The 18,400-nt window shown below is 35.5% G+C and overlaps 1 protein-coding gene across 1 annotated transcript in view; it reads left to right on the plus strand.

Moving 5' to 3' along the window:
* LOC106057991 (histidine decarboxylase-like) overlaps window positions 1-18,400 on the plus strand; it is a 45,647-nt gene that overhangs the window by 13,350 nt on the left and 13,897 nt on the right. Inside the window, exons 3-6 of the mRNA XM_056017539.1 lie at window positions 11,268-11,440; window positions 12,758-12,871; window positions 14,252-14,380; window positions 14,730-14,864. Coding sequence (XP_055873514.1) covers window positions 11,268-11,440; window positions 12,758-12,871; window positions 14,252-14,380; window positions 14,730-14,864 — 551 coding nt within the window. The remainder of the gene's footprint in view (window positions 1-11,267; window positions 11,441-12,757; window positions 12,872-14,251; window positions 14,381-14,729; window positions 14,865-18,400) is intronic.

The following is an 18,400-nucleotide window of genomic DNA, read 5'->3' on the forward strand; positions in this document are numbered from 1 at the left end:
CCCAAATGCCCTTATAGCCAGTCTGCCCCTGATTTGGACATAATAGAGGGACTTCTTCCAAAGACCATGAATGAAAGAGTGGCCATTTACCACCACACCCCTGTCCGTAGGTCAATTAACAATTAAATGATAATTCACCTACGGACAGGGGGGTGATGGTAAATGAAACACACACACACAAAGAAAATTATTCTAAGATATGGTTTATTGCGAGCCTTGGATAAATGTTTTATACTATGTTACCACCCGTCCAATCACTATATTGTCCCCAGTTGTTATTATTAATACTGAATAGTTGTTAAAGTGGTCTGGTCTTTAGGGGGGAAATGCTTGTTTATTTAATTAAAAAAAAATAAAGCCTCGCTTTCAGAAAATAAAAAAAGTAGATTTTGTTCTAGAAATTTGAAAAATCGAAAATATCAAGATATCTGATTAACAATATATTTTTTTTTAGTTTTCGCGATCGAAACGGGACGGACGGACAGACAGACCTAACAAAACTTTTAGCAGCTATTGTCATATTGGAGTTCCTTAAAAATAAAAGTGAAATGTTCAATATCCATGTTGGAATTGTATCTCATAATAACGGCAGATTCGATAACAAAAAAAGAAAGTTTTATAATTAGTTTTGAAATCTATGCATAATAATCACGAAAAATCAGTCATAGGGTGATGTCCACATTGGAGTCCTTCTGTAAATGTTTTGTTTTTGTTTCGCTAATTAATAATAGCAAGACTAGTGATATAACTATTTAAACTTTAGATCTCTATGGTTGTTTATTCTATTGAGTGGTTCACAATACAACATAATATAAACTCCAGAGAATCCTAAATGCTGCTGCTAAAGTCATTGGCAAAAGACAAACCCCATTTGGGCAGCTGTTTGAGAAAAACTTTCTTCAGAAAGCTAAAAAGATTCTAGAAATACAAAATCACCCTTATGGTCAAGATTTTGCGATTTTACCATCACAAAAGAGATACAAGACACCGATAGCAAAGACAAACAGACACAAAAACTCTTTTGTCCCCTTGGCAATCAAATCACTCAATAAAATTGAACAATCTAATATAAACATTTCACACGTAAATTATGAGCGAGTCTGGTGTGAATGTATATTTTGGTTTTCTAAAGTTATAATGTTTTGTCAGGTGTAATGCACAAATTGTAAGACAAATTTCCATATGGATAATAAAGATTATTATTTTTATTATTATTATAACCGTTGTTACTTATTAATTAATAACCTTATATAAATTATTGTATATTCGGTTTAAACGCGAAAAAACGGTTCCAGGATTTCAATGAAGAAATCATCAAAGACCAAAGAGTGGGAGGAACATAGAAAGGAAGAGGTGAGAAGAGGGACTAGAAGTGTGTGTGTGTTGTGGGGGGGGGGTTGCTGTCTGTGTTCGGCTCTTTAATAAAAATCTCAACTTCATGATGAAGGCGGCAAGATCACCGACTCAAGCTCTTCAGGGTGGGAAATGAAAAATGTTTGCGAGTTACTTGCCCCTGCCAGCATTCAAAAGGGTGGGGGGGGGTGCAATGCTTCAGTTGGTCACTCATTTTATTATATATTCGTACCCCAGAGTTGTTCATCCTTTTTGTGTCTATATTGTCCACTATCCCTGGCAGACTTTTTTTTTCTGAGCACCCCTCCTTTTTTGTTTTCTCCACTAAAAGATACGAATAAAATTCATTGATGGCACTGTCCACCACTGTAGTGATGTGTAGACAGAACACTCCCACTCACTCCCGATCTATCCTCCCAGATATTTCTCTCTCTCTCTCTCTCTTTCTCTCTCTCTCTCTCTTTATCTATATACATATACTGTGTTTTCTTCTAAAATAATTACCAATCGTGAATAGAAAATGTTTATGAGGCGATTTTTTTAGAATCGACATTTTATACACCTTTGCTTGTGCAGTGGCGTGCCGAATGTGTTTCTACGCAGTACTATTCTAATTTAAATAATCTTTTTTTTTAGCGCCCTCAGTAAAGGGAAAAAGTTGCTTTTAGTTTTTTTGGGGTCTGCCTGTTAGTTTGTAACGTTTATATTTCAAAGACTCCTGGAAAAAAAAAGTCAAAGCAGGAATGGACACTACATGTAAATAACACACGCATTTTTCACAATCAAATTTGAATACATATGGTTCGTGTTATTATAAATCTAGGACTTTGTCTGTTGTTATTTCAAACAAGATCATGCTTTAAATATTTCTGTCCATTGGCTGATCCATCGGGGCCGGTTCTGAGTTTGTGTGATAACAAAACTTCTTTTCGTAATCTCTAGTAACGTTTACGTTCTTTAATTTATAAAATACAGTAAAAGAGGAAAGTAAGATATGAAGAAATGTCGTGACGAAATAATGAAACCTAAAGAAAAACTGCAGAAAATGAAAAGAAGAAAATTGTGACAGAGTTTGGAAGAAAGAAAATAAACATTGTCGTGGAGGCCATATTGAAAGAACACTTGCCAACTTGACAATCACAATGGCCTTGTGCTACAAACAAAATTAGCTTACAAATTTGATTCAAAATTGTGAAAAGTACATATACAATATTACATGGTCCTCAAATAACTTTTATTATCAATACTTTTGTTCCATACCCTGGATATACCAAAAAATAAGCTTGCTATTTGTGAATGTGTTAAACCAGATTAAACACCAGTGTGAGAGAGCCCACTCATTAAACACCAGTATGAGAAAGCCCACTCATTAAACACCAGTGTGAGAGAGCACACTCATTAAACACCAGTGTGAGAGAGCCCACTCATTAAACACCAGTATGAGAGAGCCCACTCATTAAACACCAGTGTGAGAGAGCCCACTCATTAAACACCAGTGTGAGAGAGCCCACTCATTAAACACCAGTGTGAGAGAGTCCACTCATTAAACACCAGTGTGAGAGAGCCCACTCATTAAACACCAGTGTGAGAGAGCCCACTCATTAAACACCAGTGTGAGAGAGTCCACTCATTAAACACCAGTGTGAGAGAGTCCACTCATTAAACACCAGTGTGAGAGAGCCCACTCATTAAACACCAGTGTGAGAGAGCCCACTCATTAAACACCAGTGTGAGAGAGCCCACTCATTAAACACCAGTGTGAGAGAGCCCACTCAGTAAACACCAGTGTGAGAGAGCCCACTCAGTAAACACCAGTATGAGAGAGCCCACTCATTAAACACCAGTGTGAGAGAGTCCACTCATTAAACACCAGTGTGAGAGAGCCCACTCATTAAACACCAGTGTGAGAGAGCCCACTCATTAAACACCAGTGTGAGAGAGTCCACTCATTAAACACCAGTGTGAGAGAGCCCACTCATTAAACACCAGTGTGAGAGAACCCACTCATTAAACACCAGTGTGAGAGAGCCCACTCATTAAACACCAGTGTGAGAGAGCCCACTCATTAAACACCAGTGTGAGAGAGCCCACTCATTAAACACCAGTGTGAGAGAGCCCACTCATTAAACACCAGTGTGAGAGAGCCCACTCATTAAACACCAGTGTGAGAGAGCCCACTCAGTAAACACCAGTGTGAGAGAGCCCACTCATTAAACACCAGTATGAGAGAGCCCACTCATTAAACACCAGTGTGAGAGAGCCCACTCAGTAAACACCAGTGTGAGAGAGCCCACTCATTAAACACCAGTATGAGAGAGCCCACTCATTAAACACCAGTGTGAGAGAGCCCACTCATTAAACACCAGTATGAGAGAGCCCACTCATTAAACACCAGTGTGAGAGAGCCCACTCATTAAACACCAGTGTGAGAGAGCCCACTCATTAAACACCAGTGTGAGAGAGCCCACTCATTAAACACCAGTGTGAGAGAGCCCACTCATTAAACACCAGTGTGAGAGAGCCCACTCATTAAACACCAGTGTGAGAGAGCACACTCATTAAACACCAGTGTGAGAGAGCCCACTCATTAAACACCAGTGTGAGAGAGCACACTCATTAAACACCAGTGTGAGAGAGCCCACTCATTAAACACCAGTGTGAGAGAGCCCACTCATTAAACACCAGTGTGAGAGAGCCCACTCATTAAACACCAGTGTGAGAGAGCCCACTCATTAAACACCAGTGTGAGAGAGCCCACTCATTAAACACCAGTGTGAGAGAGCCCACTCATTAAACACCAGTGTGAGAGAGCCCACTCATTAAACACCAGTGTGAGAGAGCCCACTCATTAAACACCAGTGTGAGAGAGCCCACTCATTAAACGACTTCATTTACAAACTGAGCGAGATAATACACATACAAGGCGAAGTAATTCAACGCTAAGCGTTTTAACACACACACAGCGAGGTAACACACACACAGTCTCAACAGGAAAACACATGCTAATCATGTAAACACGTAAACTCTGCGAGAATACACGAACGCTGAACCAGATAACACACATGCCACGCGAAGTACTATTATCTCAGCAACCAGAAAACAGATTATCTAAATTGGGATGGGCTTGATTTGTCAGTTGATTTACTACCCTCTCTACGCGATGCCTGCATGGATTGTTGCGGATCTGAATTTAACTCATTTTCGATTTTAAAAAAAAGTATTCTGCCTAATCTTCTTCACACTGGTGTCTGACGTGATTAAATTCATAGAAGGGTTATTTCAATGATGTTTTAGTTGACTAACATAACGGCCTATCTGGCAAGAGGCATAGCCTGTGCCATTTTATTTACAGCGGAGTTTTTGGTTGGAATATCGTTATTTCCTTAGACTTTTTTTGTCTAGTTTGGCTAAAAATAGGTCAGGAAATCCCTGATTCTATCTCGAGGCTACTAGAATTATCCGGAAGAAATCAATTAGAACAAGCAAAATATAAAAAACACATTTTTGTAAAGACTCATATAAGGGGAATAGCTCCACGCAACTATAAATTATTTTTCCTTTTTTTCAGTATCAAACAAAATTAACAAAATTACCAATAATTAATTGACTAATTGTTTAATTTTTTAATTGATTCATGTTTTGTTAGGTAGATTAAATAATTGTTTAACGTTTCAACTTGATTCTTGAATGAGTGTTTGAGAAATAACGTGTATAATTATCTAAGGGGACAAACCCAACATATTTAGCCATATCTCTGAATTAGGAAGGATCAATTTCCCTTGTAGGTTTCAAACAAAATAATTAATTGCCATACATTAATTGACTAATTGGCTTTATAAAAATGTATTCATGTAGTGTCTATGTCAATAAATAATTGTTTCAACTTGATCCGAGAACGGGTGTGTGAGAAATAACGTGTTAATTTATTGCTGCGCCTCTATAAATGTAGTTCCTATTCAAGCATTTTATGTTATTGAATCTTGTAATTAAACAGGCTGCTGTTTTGATGAATTTATTTAATTAAACTATTTCACGTTGATCCGACATTCTTCCTGCACTTTCCATACAGTATTGGGTACAATAAAGAATTCACTAGTTTAGTTCGTCGTATCGTGAAAAAACGAAAACAAGATATATATATATATATATATATATATATATATATATATATATATATATAGAGAGAGAGAGAGAGAGAGAGAGAGAGAGAGGGGGGGGCAAAGAGATAAAGAGAAAGAAGGAGAGAGAGAGAGGGGGGCAAACAGATAAAGAGAAAGAAGGAGAGAGAGAGGGGGGCAAACAGATAAAGAGAAAGAAGGAGAGAGAGAGAGGGGGGGGGCAAAGAGATAAAAAGAAAGAAAAGAAAAGAGAGAGAGAGACAGACATAGAGATGCAAAGACAATAGTGAGAGAGAGAGAAAGAATAAGAAAGGGAGAGAAGAGAAAAAGAAAGAGAGAGAAAGAAAGAAATAGCTATAAAGAGATATAAATAAGAAAGCGGATAGAGATAGAGGAAGAGCGAGAGAGAGAGAGAGAGAGAAAAGAAAGGGAGAAAGTGAGAAAGAGAAAAAAAAGAAAGTGGGAGAAAGAGAGAAAGATAGAGAGAGAGAGAGAGAAAGAGGAAAAGAAAGAGAAAATGAGAAAGAGAAAGAGAGAGATAGATAGAATGAGTGGGAGAGAGATACCTGGAAAATAGAGAAAGAGGGATAAAATAGAGACAAAACAGTGGTCAGATTAAGAACTCTTGGACATTGATTTCACCTTCCCCTAAAGTACTAAACATACGAATCTCTATTTCATTTTGCTTATATCAGTAGAGTTTTTTAAAGTTACACACACACGCATACGCACACAGACACACACAAACATTTATATTTATTATAATGTCCAAAATATTTTTTTTCCAAACCCCCCATCCCCCTTTCAAGCAGCATCACTTCGGTATCGATTCGCTAATCCTCATTGACGTGACGTCGACCGATGGTAGGGGAGAGAATTATGGGATTGATAAGATGGCTATGTTGATTGGTGAGAATTTGATTAGAAACCAATCAGAAATTAATTGCCACATACAAGCAAGGCAAGGATTGGGTCCTTCAAAAAAGGGAATGGGGAGATAATTGGCCAAAGAAAAAAAAGGGGGCCCGGGAGGGGTGGGGGGTGGGCAGAGGAATAATAAAACATAAAAAATGCTTCTGTCTTATTATTTAACTCCGTTCACTTATTTACTTCGGGAAAAAATATGTTTGAACTTTAATGCATAACAACCACAACCATATATACAACAATAAATAAAGATGAAACATGATGTTCACCCATATATCCAACTAGACACATACACTACACCGTCAAGTTGATTGATGACAAGATACCATACTACACATCCCCACAGATATACATTAATAATATTCATATGTATGTAATGAATTGATTGTTATAACTCTATAGTTACATCTGAACCTAGCATAATGGACCACATTCACCAAAATGAACGGTCACGTGATGATATTGATAAAACAATGAAAAAAAGTCACGTGATAACCATTGTTGATTAAAATTAGATCGTAATTTGTATAGAAGCACGTGACTCAATGTTGTCTGTTTTAGGCGAATGAGGTCCATTGGTGTTATTGAATGATAATTTAATTGATGGCTTATTATTGGCTATGTACAAATGTAACTGTATATACGATTTCACTTCTATAATATTAAACACCGCTTTTAAAGTAATCCTTATCCAATATGATAAGGATTACTAGATCTAATTAACTCTAGTGCCACCGGTAATAAGTTACATTATGCTGTTCTCGTCTTAATGTGATACGACCATTTATAGAATTCTCCATCAATATCAAGCTTCATTCATTGATTCGCACATTTGTACAAAAAATATGAATCTAAGGTTACAGTGGAAAAAGTATCAATGGCTCATTATAAAGTATATTTTCCATTTATTAAATAATTGAGAGAAATACTGATTGAAATGTTGTTTAACAAAATATTTTTAATACGAACATCACTTTAGCTGTAAGTTTTAAAAAACGGACTACATTTATAACTCGCAGTTTTGAAGTATCCTTATTATACACTTGACAACAATCTAATTCAAACTAAATAGAGCCCACATCTACAATTTAGATCTAGATTTAGAAATGTAGATATAAATGTACTAACTCTTTATCCACGTAGTTATTTTTCCACGTTCTGACAGCATTGTTCATTTTTCACATTTATACATCCTACCCTGTTATGATTAAAATCTTCAATAACATTTTTGTTTGTAATCAGAAAACGTGACTTTTGGTACAGACTTATAGAAGAATGCATGTTCTTTTTATATGTAACAAATTAAAGTTTATAAAACCAGAAATTAATTAAATTTAACGAGATCAAATCGACGATGGAATCGTTAATTAGGAGAGAAAGAGTTAATTTGTACAAAATTTAAATCTATAAATTATTAAGGCAATAGCTTAGCTTCTGGCTGCTTAAGGGTGTAGATTTATTTATTGGGTATACGGACGCGAACATCATAATATATAGTGTGGCCATGCAAAATAGCGGCGTATGTTACGCCGCCCCTCGACTAGTACACTATATTGTAACTACAACCACATTTCCAAATCATATTGGTCTAGTAATTATAAGAATTGACGTGTTAAGTAAGACCCACACAATCTAGATCTAGTCTACGGTGAGTCTCTAGAGACTAAGCTAAGTGTCTAGCACCCAGAAAATTACCAGTTATTTAGAGTAACAAAAAAAAAGACAAATAAAAGCCTCAAAATAGCTAGGTGTCATGTGATTAGACTAACCCCGTGTTGATAAAATTATAAAAAATTAAACAAAACATTATGGTTTATTAAAAGAAACTTTACAAAGCAAACAAGAACATAAAATAAATATGCTATTAACTTTAGGCCAATATTAGAATATGCCTCCTCTGTTTGGGATATCTCAACTCAAGAAAACATAACGAAACTTCAACAAATACAAAAATAGAGCAGTCAGATTTTTAACAAACGAATATTCAAATTTAATTAGAGTAACATCATTCGTAAATTCACTAAACTTAGAGACACTTCAGGACCGAAGAATAAGATGTAAAGTATCTATCTTCTTTTACTATAAAGTAGAATGTGAGGTGTATGTATGTTACTTATAGACATCAAAACCGCTTGACCAAACTTGATAAAACTTGGCAGGAATGTTTCTTGGGTACCAACTTAGACCTTAGTGTATGTATTGTAGCCCTAAAACAAACTCAAGACCCTAAAAAAAATAAAGTTGTCCGACTCTACTACAGCTATAGTATTTTATGGATCTAGGCCATGTCTACAATGTTGACATGAAAAAAGATCGAAAGGATTTAGACCTAGATCTAATTTTAAGAAATACACTTTGCTCAGATAGTTTTTTACTTTGACACATGAAAATACAAAAGAAGATCCATTGATTTCAGTATATCATAAAATTAACCTTCAATTTTGTGTTTCAAAAGCATTTTTTACATAAATTAGTTCCTTATATCTGTGACTACAGATTTCCTGACGAACATTCTTTCATTAGACAATACCGTAATGAATCGCGTACTAAAAATTAATTCGTTTAATTGTTTACTTTATAATCCCATCCCTAGATCTAAAACTCTAATTCAACTCTAAGATGATAAAACTTCTTAGCACAGATAGTTTTATACTTTAACACATGAACATACTAATTATAGTCCATTCATTTCATATTTTGATCAAATAAACATTCAAATTTGGTTTTCTAAAGCATTTTTAATAGACTGCATTCGTTTACGAAAGCTGCGAAGCCGGGTTGAGATAGGCCTAGATCTATATTCATTCATGAATCGCGTACTAAAAATTATTTCGTTTAATTGTTCACTTTATTATCCCATTCATTTAACAAAGCTATCGCTCTTTTCGTTTTTAATAGATATGAATGTATCGGCTTAGGGTAAACCCATTTTCGCAAAACTAATTTTATTTTCGTAGCGAAGAGAAATAACGTGAAAGGATCATTAGCTAAGTTAAACATACATCTAAATCCAATCCACTACATTAGTAAACACAAACTTAGACCCGCAGGCCGCGGGTAATGCCAGGCTAGTAATACATAAAACATTGAACCATAATTTACACATAGAAAAACAAAATCTAATGAAATACTCAGAAAGACTCACAGAGGCACATATCTTATTTCATACGCTAGAACTAATTCATACAAGTAATGAAATGAGTTGCATGAAAACCAACGACTTAGCAGAGTTGAAGTCATTTATTAACATGCATGACTAGATTGACATGTGAAATGCGCAGTACGTAATTATTTTTTATTTTGAAGTAACGTCTGTAATCTATAAGATAAGATAATAAGATTAAGCGAAAGTGTTGGAGAGAGGTAAGTATCTGGAAGGTTTCCTTGCGATTTTTAGGTGATCAGTTTAACGCAGCTCTGCTTTCAAGGGAGCTCTATTTTAAATCTTTATTCCAGAAGAGTTAGAAGAGTCTTATTATTGATAACGTGTTATCTTGTTTGCTTTAAGTGAAAAATAACGCCAAATGATTTTTTTGAAATTTATTATTTTAAACGATCAAAATAAGACCATGGCTTGAATATTCCTGGTTCCTTGGTGAATTCGACGGGGGCCGCCTCTGATTTTGTGTGATCATGTTTTGTATCTTGATCTTGTTTATATCTATGTAGCTTGTTTATTGTGAATAATTCTGGAAAACGTAGGCGCATTTTACACAAACCAAGGAAACCCTAAAGATGAGCTTGATAAGAAGTAAATCACAAGATGAATTCTTTACCATTTATGGTTGTGATTTTTCAAGGGATAATTAAACAAAATGATAAATTATGTTTGCCAAGTGAATTAACCTGGGTTTAAATTTAATTAAACTGGGAAATTCGCTCATCTTAAAGGTAAACACATTTCTAGAAGCAAATCTTTAAAAGTCTTAGAACGTTGAGTGGAAGATTAAGTATAAGCTATTCGCCTCGGGGGGAGCGCGCCGCAGACGATTTCAGTCGTAGGTGTTTTAGATTTTTATTTCTAGAGTGTCTTCTAAGTTGATGCACGATTGGATTCGCACATAAATACACATAGGCCGTAATTATGTTGTTTTTTTTTTGTTTTGTTTTTTTTGTTTTGTTTTTTGTTTTGTTTTTTTGTTTTGTTTTTTTGTTTTGTTTTGTTTCGAATGAACGTGTGAATGTACTAAGATAGATGTGTGCTGTTAAATGTTTGGCAAATTAAGCCCAAAAGAGAATTTTATATATTATTTTAGTATGAATGATTGAAGGGATTTATCCGAAAATTTTAAATTTTGTCGATGCAAGATGTTAAACAGTGTAATTAACATAATCATAAAAAATATTATGTTTTGAATCGTTGTTAATATGGTTTAGATAGCTACGAATGTCGTTTAAAATATTGAACATGCAAAAGTAATGAGTTTTTACGATGTAGAATACACAACTTCTTCGCAATGTATTTAGTTGTTTCTATTGGTTCTAACTGGAATGGAATTTAAAGTGAAAATATTTGACCTCCTTGAAATAAAGGAAATGTCCAAACGGTATTCAAACCCTGGACTGACGTAAGATTGGGATGGAAAAGAGAAAGTAAACCAAATTTTGACATTATTATTTGATCTTATTGAGCTGTTTGCTTATTTTTATTGCAAACTTATTAGCTTCATCAGTCTATCGGGTACTCATTTTTAACACGTATATTCTCCCACTTCCCATTCTTGGATCTGGTTGAAATTATAAAAATTATTCATAGTCGATGACACCATGCGAATTATTTAAAAAACAACAACAACTTATTAGTTCTTCGATTAGTGGTACTCTATTATGGCCCACCAACTAAACATTTCAAATCTATTCCATCGACAGCTAAGGAAACAGTGGACTACATCGTGGACTACCTACACAACATTCGACAGAGGAGAGTGTTCCCAGACGTGAAGCCGGGATACATGCAAGCCTTGGTGCCAGACTCGGCACCTGAACAGCCGGACACTTGGGAGGACATTTTCGCTGACGTCGAGAGAGTCATAATGCCTGGGGTCATTGTTTTAACATTTTTTAATCTTTTTGTTGTGTGTTCGCTGAATAATGAATAGAGCCAACACACTTACAGAATCACAGTGACCTGATCTGTATTTACATTTTTACAAAGTTTACATCAACTCTGTCAGTCTCTGTCTGTGTATCTGTCTGTCTGGTCAAAAGTTTGTACACGTTATTATTCCGACACCCAATCTTGGATAAAGCTGAAATTTCGCACAATTGTTTCTTTTATCTGACAACACAAGAATCGATTAGAAAATTAACCTATTAGTTAATTAACTATCTCAAACAAGGGAAAGAAATGGTACTTGATTGAATTGGTGGTATAAGCTGAATTAGTCCCCTTTATAGATTGTCGTAAAAGGTTTATTTAAAATTTAATTACATGACTGATCAAAACTAATTGATACACTTAATACCGGTATAAGCTTTGTTTTTTTTTTAATATTTTTTTTTTATTTTGCTTGTTTTTTGTATTTTTTTTTCAAACATTTTGACATTCTTAAGGACCCGGCTTAATTTCTTTAATAATTAAAATACTGTAAAAGAAAAAGAATAGAAATTATATGAAGAAAAGTGGGGGAAATATAATGGAACCAAAAGAACTAAGAAAATGAAAAGAGGCAAACTTGGGATAGATATTGAAATAAATAATCGAAAATTGTATAAAGGACGCTACATTTTTTTTGAAAGCTGCTAATTTAATTAAAAAAAATCTTTGTGCCATTGGCAGAGTAGATTAAAAAATCTGATAATGCAAGACTAAAAAGTGCATTTTTAGCATTTAAAAATGCATAACTTATTATAGCCGGGTACTAAGACTGAGACTAAGACTGCTTTATTGATCCTTACGGAAATTAGTTGTGATTACAAGGACTCTTTTCACATATAAAGACAACACAACAGAAAAATACACATAAATACAACAGACAACATGAAGAGTTCATTCTGCGACTACACACAGGTATCTTGGTGCATTTCATGTTTCATCGAAGATTCTATTTTTTAAAATCTCCCCATGGATATAAGGGAAATTATTTGAGAAAGTCTGAAAGTCTGTGTGGAGTGCATTATATTTAAAAAGAAAAACTGTTTCGGTCAATAAATTACATCATTTGTTTAATTTATTATTTCATACTACCGCATGTACACTTCACTGTTTCCGGATCTTGCCAAAAGTTCACTTGATGTATTGATGAAACAAAACAAGTTTAAAGAATAGTGAATAGATTTCATGAAATAGATTTTTGTTATTTTTGTTTTTAAAAAAAAATCTGTTTTAAAATGTACTGAAATGTTTCCTCTCTGGACAGATAACTCACTGGCAAAGTCCCTACATGCATGCTTACTTCCCTGCATTGAATTCCTACCCGTCATTACTTGGCGACATGTTGGCGAATGCAATCAGCAGTTTAGGCTTTACCTGGGTAAACTGACACTATCAGATGTTTTATTCTTTGACTCAAATTTTGTTTTTCATTTCTCTACACATATTTTCTTTATTCCTAACTCCTTCTTTTCTCTCTCTCTCTCTCTCTCTCTCTCTCTACCTCTCTTAGACACCCCTCTATCATAATACTAACCACTCTGTTCTATTGGCACAATGTATCTCTATCTCACTAACTGGCACCCCATCCATCTCTCTCATTCTTCCCCTCTCTCTCTCTCTCTCAATTTCTCTCAGTCATTCTCTCTCTCTCTCTCTTCATTCTAAATCTCAATTCATTCCACTCTCTCTCTCTCTCTCTCTCTCTCTCTCTTACCTCTGTCTGTCTGTCTGTCTGTCTGTCTGTCTCTCTCTCTCTGTCTTACAGATCACATAACATTTGACTTCTATAAATAAACAAACCAAATCTTTGTAGTCTCGGCATAACATCCAATAACAAATAACAAGCACAGAACGATAATAAATGACAAGCTATAAATTATTCAACAAATAGAATAGTCTGTAATGTAGTAAATTATATAATATAATTGTCGTATACCAGGGCAGCCAATCATGCTAAAATAAGAACATCACATAATGAAGTCTAGAACAAAATATATTGTTATAACTAAAGCAGGGCCGGTAACTTCCTCCCCCGCAAAGAGCAATCTACAATCTTCCAATTAAGGACAGGACACACACTTCTGTTAAATAACCATCGCAATAAAATAAATCCCACACAACTCTCTCATTGTAGACACTGCGCCCACCCTTATGAAACTGTAAACCATATCCTCTTTGAATGCCCCTCCCTAATTCACCTTAGGCAGACCCTACTAACACTCCAGCCCAGCATAACCAACACCCTGTACGGCAGTGCTGAACAACTGAAGAAGACAGCACACTTTTTTTACCTTGGCACAGTCTGCAAAAGAACTCACAGCTCCGCAGCAAAAAGCTGGCTAGAAGAAGAAAGCAGGGCCGGCCTTAGGCATATGTGAACTAGACAGCAGCTTAGGGCCTCCGATTGCTGGGGGCATCGCACATGACTCAAAACAATTTTTTGTTTCTAGAAGAATTAGCAAAACGTATGCCCAATGATATTGTTTGAGTACACTTGGTTTTAAATAAATTTCGTAGTTTTATTTTTTTCGCTGTTTTTTTTTTAATTATTTTTTTTATTTGAGGTCACCAAATTCACTTCGCCTAGGGCCTCCAATTATCTAAGACCGGCCCTGACTAGAGTTAGTAATCACATGTGGATGGTGGTTACAGTTGGTATCACAAAATCTTGTACCGGATGTGTCAACCATTCTGAAATATAGATTAAGAAAGAAAATAAAATTATAACCAGCTTTCCTTCAAATATATATATATATAGGCCTCAAGCCCGGCATGCACTGAACTGGAGACCATCGTCATGGATTGGCTGGGAAAGATGATTGGGCTGCCATCTTGTTTTCTCCATGGTAACAAGAATAGCAAAAGTATGGGAGGTGGATGTATACAGGTCAGTGATTGCTAGGCTACTCTTCTATCCCATGTCTTTAAAATTTATAAAGTAAAAGAAATATTTTTTTATCATAAAATCTGTTTCCGTTTATAAATAACAGAGATAATAGAGATGTTTATGAACAATAGGTTATTCATAAATTGCAAAAGGTTAGGTGCATTATAAATAACAAAACAAGTGACACAGTTCTGTTTAAATCTTCATACTACTAATATCAGTTGGTGCTGTTTTTATCTTGGTACAAGCTGCATGCTGCCGATTGTACGTATTTACCCGTCTAGCTTGAAGTCATTGAAGAGAAAAGGTTACTAAAAAGAAAATGTATTTCTATTTCTCATTACTGAAGACAACTGCCAGTGACTGTACATTTGTCACGCTGTTGGCAGCAAGAACTGAGGCTATTCAAAGGTATAAAGTGACCAAACCGGACCTCGATGACGCGGAAATCAATGGTCTTCTAATTGGATACTGCTCTGACCAAGTGAGTATATTCTTTTTTTAACCTCTTTAGTTTGGACTGGGTGAATTATTATTTAGTATTTTGCAATGTAGGCTGTTAAGTGAATTTAGCATTGTGTTTACTTATCGGAATATCCTCGTACGGAATCTTGAAAATGGGAGAAATATATTCCACTTTAAATTAATCTAAATACATACATACATACATACATACATACATATATATATATATATATATATATATATATATATATATATATATATATATATATATATATATATATATATATATATATATATATGTACAGAGAGAGAGAGAGAGAGAGGGAGAGAGCGAGGGATAGATAGATACATAGATAGATAGATAGATAGATAGATAGATAGATAGATAGATAGATAGATAGATAGATAGATAGATAGATAGATAGCAATAATAAAACATAGGCCATTATCATATATAAATATTTATATAAATATTTATATACCCCAGCCCCCCCCCCTTTGCTACGCCCATGATATATATATATATATATATATATATATATATATATATATATATATATATATATATATATATATATATATATATATATATATATATATATCATAATATTTAGGGAATTCTGTCGATTTGGAAGCAAGTAAGGGGGAAACAAAGAGTTCTATTAGTTATCACTAAGATGTTCTAAGACTTTTCATTCGACACATAAGGCATTAAGCTTTAAAGTTCTATGTTCGATCTCTAAGAACGAAGCAGCTATTTCGTGGTGTTTTTTCTTTTTACACCATGCCAATTATTTAAAGTCTAGACGAGTTATACCGCTGCTGTCGTTCAACTTTGGCTCAAACTTCAAATTTATGGCGTCGGACCCACCCAGTTGACGTCTGTGGGAGCGTAGTCCATTCTACCCGCATTTTAATTAGTGCTGCCCTGTTCCCACACTAAATCAAATTTTTTGTAGCTCATAAGTTGTTTTTTGTTCTCTCTTTTAAAGAGTCAAAACGTAGTGTCTAGTTATAAGGAAAATATTAGTGAGTTAGTTACCAATAGGAGATGCTAGATCACATAATTGTTTGAGTTCCATTCTAGACATATACATAGTCAACACCCTATTACAGCATCACTTAGCAAAAAGGAACTGGTCTAGTTATTGTTTGAAATGTTGCACGATTAGTTATAGTCGAGGATTCTGTGACAAGTCGGATTAAGATATTGGCCGTTTTGGGTGTCTAGGGGATTTTATAGTTTGAGAATCCTTACTTGCACATATAAACTACAAGCACAGCGTTATAATGCAGGCAACAAATACTATATTTAGATGTAAACTTATGTACAGTTTATTATACAAAATAAGATAATGAAAGGTGAAATGCTGTACAGTTGCTAGTATGGGATCTAGCTTATTTACATATATAGGACTATCATCATCAGATATTAGAACCAAGTGGCCTGAGTGTCATTAGGCTGGTTGCTTAGCTTTTGGTCCGGTGCTGCACTGGTGAGACTGGTGTGGCTGATACTGATGCTGTCTGCTGGTGGGCTGGCGTAGTGGATCCAGGCTCCGTGTGCAGTCCAACTTGTATGGTTGCAGAGCTAAGCTGCGTCTACCAATCAGTTAAGCCAGTGACGAGTCTGTGGCTAGCGTTGTTACTTGGACTCTTGAAGGATGAGTAGGTCTGATGTCTACAGATCTGGTGCCAGCAAATCTGCTATCAGCTTTAGGTTGCTAAGATTTCAGACGGATGTAGCCTATAGATAAAAGCTGCAACGATATGATGTATGCGTCGGTTTAGCCATAACGATAACACTGGGAGGTAGATGCCTTTCCGTGAAGGACATCTTCAGACTGATGTATAGAAACCATAAGCTAGTTTCATAAATATCAAAGGGAACTAACAAATGAATAAAGTGTCCCATCAAGGGAGATAACAATAATAATGGGGACCCCCATAAAGGGAAATAACAAACAGTAGTAAGTGACATATGATAAGTAATACAGGTGACGTTCACCAATCACGGTGAGTAGCAAGTACATACATCTCTTAGATAAATGAGATGACAGGGGAAGGAGAGATCAACGTCTGATACTCGCCCATGTTCCCACATAAGTAAACATAGAGCATAAGTAGATACATACTCAGTAATAAGACATGTTTACAGAAATGCTTTGATAACTCCCTGCCAAGGAATTAATCAATGATAATATAGTAAAAGCTCGTGCCGAGCGCTAATATATCAGAGTTAAATTAATAATAGTTAAAGAGCTAAATACATCTGGTAAGAATTGTTAATAAACTCTAGTCCAGCTGGTTTGAACATTTAGCCACAAAAGTCATGATATAAAATATAAGTATACAGTAATCTACTTACATTATCCATGATAAGAATGCACAAATAGGTACACAAATAATGTAGTAATAAATGCACAAATATATATATACATTACTAAGTAAAATGGTTCTCAAGCACTCTACAAAATTACATACCACCAATCCAAAGTGAAATAAGGGAATGAAAATAGTCTAGAGCTCAAGCAAGAGTTAGATGTGCTCCCTGTGGGCTCTCCAGCGTGAATGAGATCGGACGATGAAGTTTGCCATATACACGTGGATAAAAGGGGGGGGGGTGAGTGGCGGGAGATAGGTGCAAAGGTGGTCTAGACTATTTGACGTCTTTGACAAAGGGGGTCCACGCTTGACCGTGACGGCGTTTCCGGGAGATAGACATTGCGCGAAGGCGCGAGTTGAAAGTCCAGGAAATCAGCCCAGGTGGTCAGGTGGATTATGAAGGGGAGATTATCGGAGCTCGGCCAAAATCAAGGGAGATTATACCTTGATAATGGCTAGTGCTAGACGAACAGCGTTGCCCGAGGCGTTGAGTTGAATGGGCACTTTGAAGTGACCAGCCGCTCCCGGAAGGGGGGGGGGTCAACGGATGTTTGCCACGATAGATGGAGGGAGTGTACTCTCGTCAAGAGTCTAGTGTGACACGTGTCAAAGTGGGGATAGTAAAATGTGACATCGCTGTCATAGGGGGTGGGGTTGGATTGAAGGGGTGGTGGCTGTGTTTTTAGCGCTTGAACGCTAAATTAGTGCAATTGATGATTAATAGCGAGTAAATAAATTAATTAAATGCTTAGACCTGAGTGATATCTTGAGTGAGCTAAAACGGTTCGTCACAGATTCATTAAAAAATTATCCATTTATCTAATTAGCGGTAATTAAATTATAAAATTGCAATCCTGAATACAATTGAATTACAAATAAAAAATATCTATAAATTACATATATTTACTTTTGTAATTATTAGTCACCATTTTCCTGTTACATACTTATTTGAGAAACGAAAAAGCATGGCACAACACGGATACGGTACAGTAGATTATCATCTACAATGGTAGGCCTACAATTAATAGTATTTAGACAGCTTTTTTTTTTTTTGGCTGCACTAAATCAGGAATTCTCTGTACAGTCTTTGAGAGATCACAAGGCTTCTAGTTGTTTGTTTTTTTCTGTACTTACACTTTATGCCTGGCTGGATAACTTATGTTTCGCAAA

Source organism: Biomphalaria glabrata, chromosome 18, assembly GCF_947242115.1.
Source record: "Biomphalaria glabrata chromosome 18, xgBioGlab47.1, whole genome shotgun sequence".
Classification (NCBI taxonomy): Eukaryota; Metazoa; Mollusca; class Gastropoda; family Planorbidae; genus Biomphalaria; species Biomphalaria glabrata.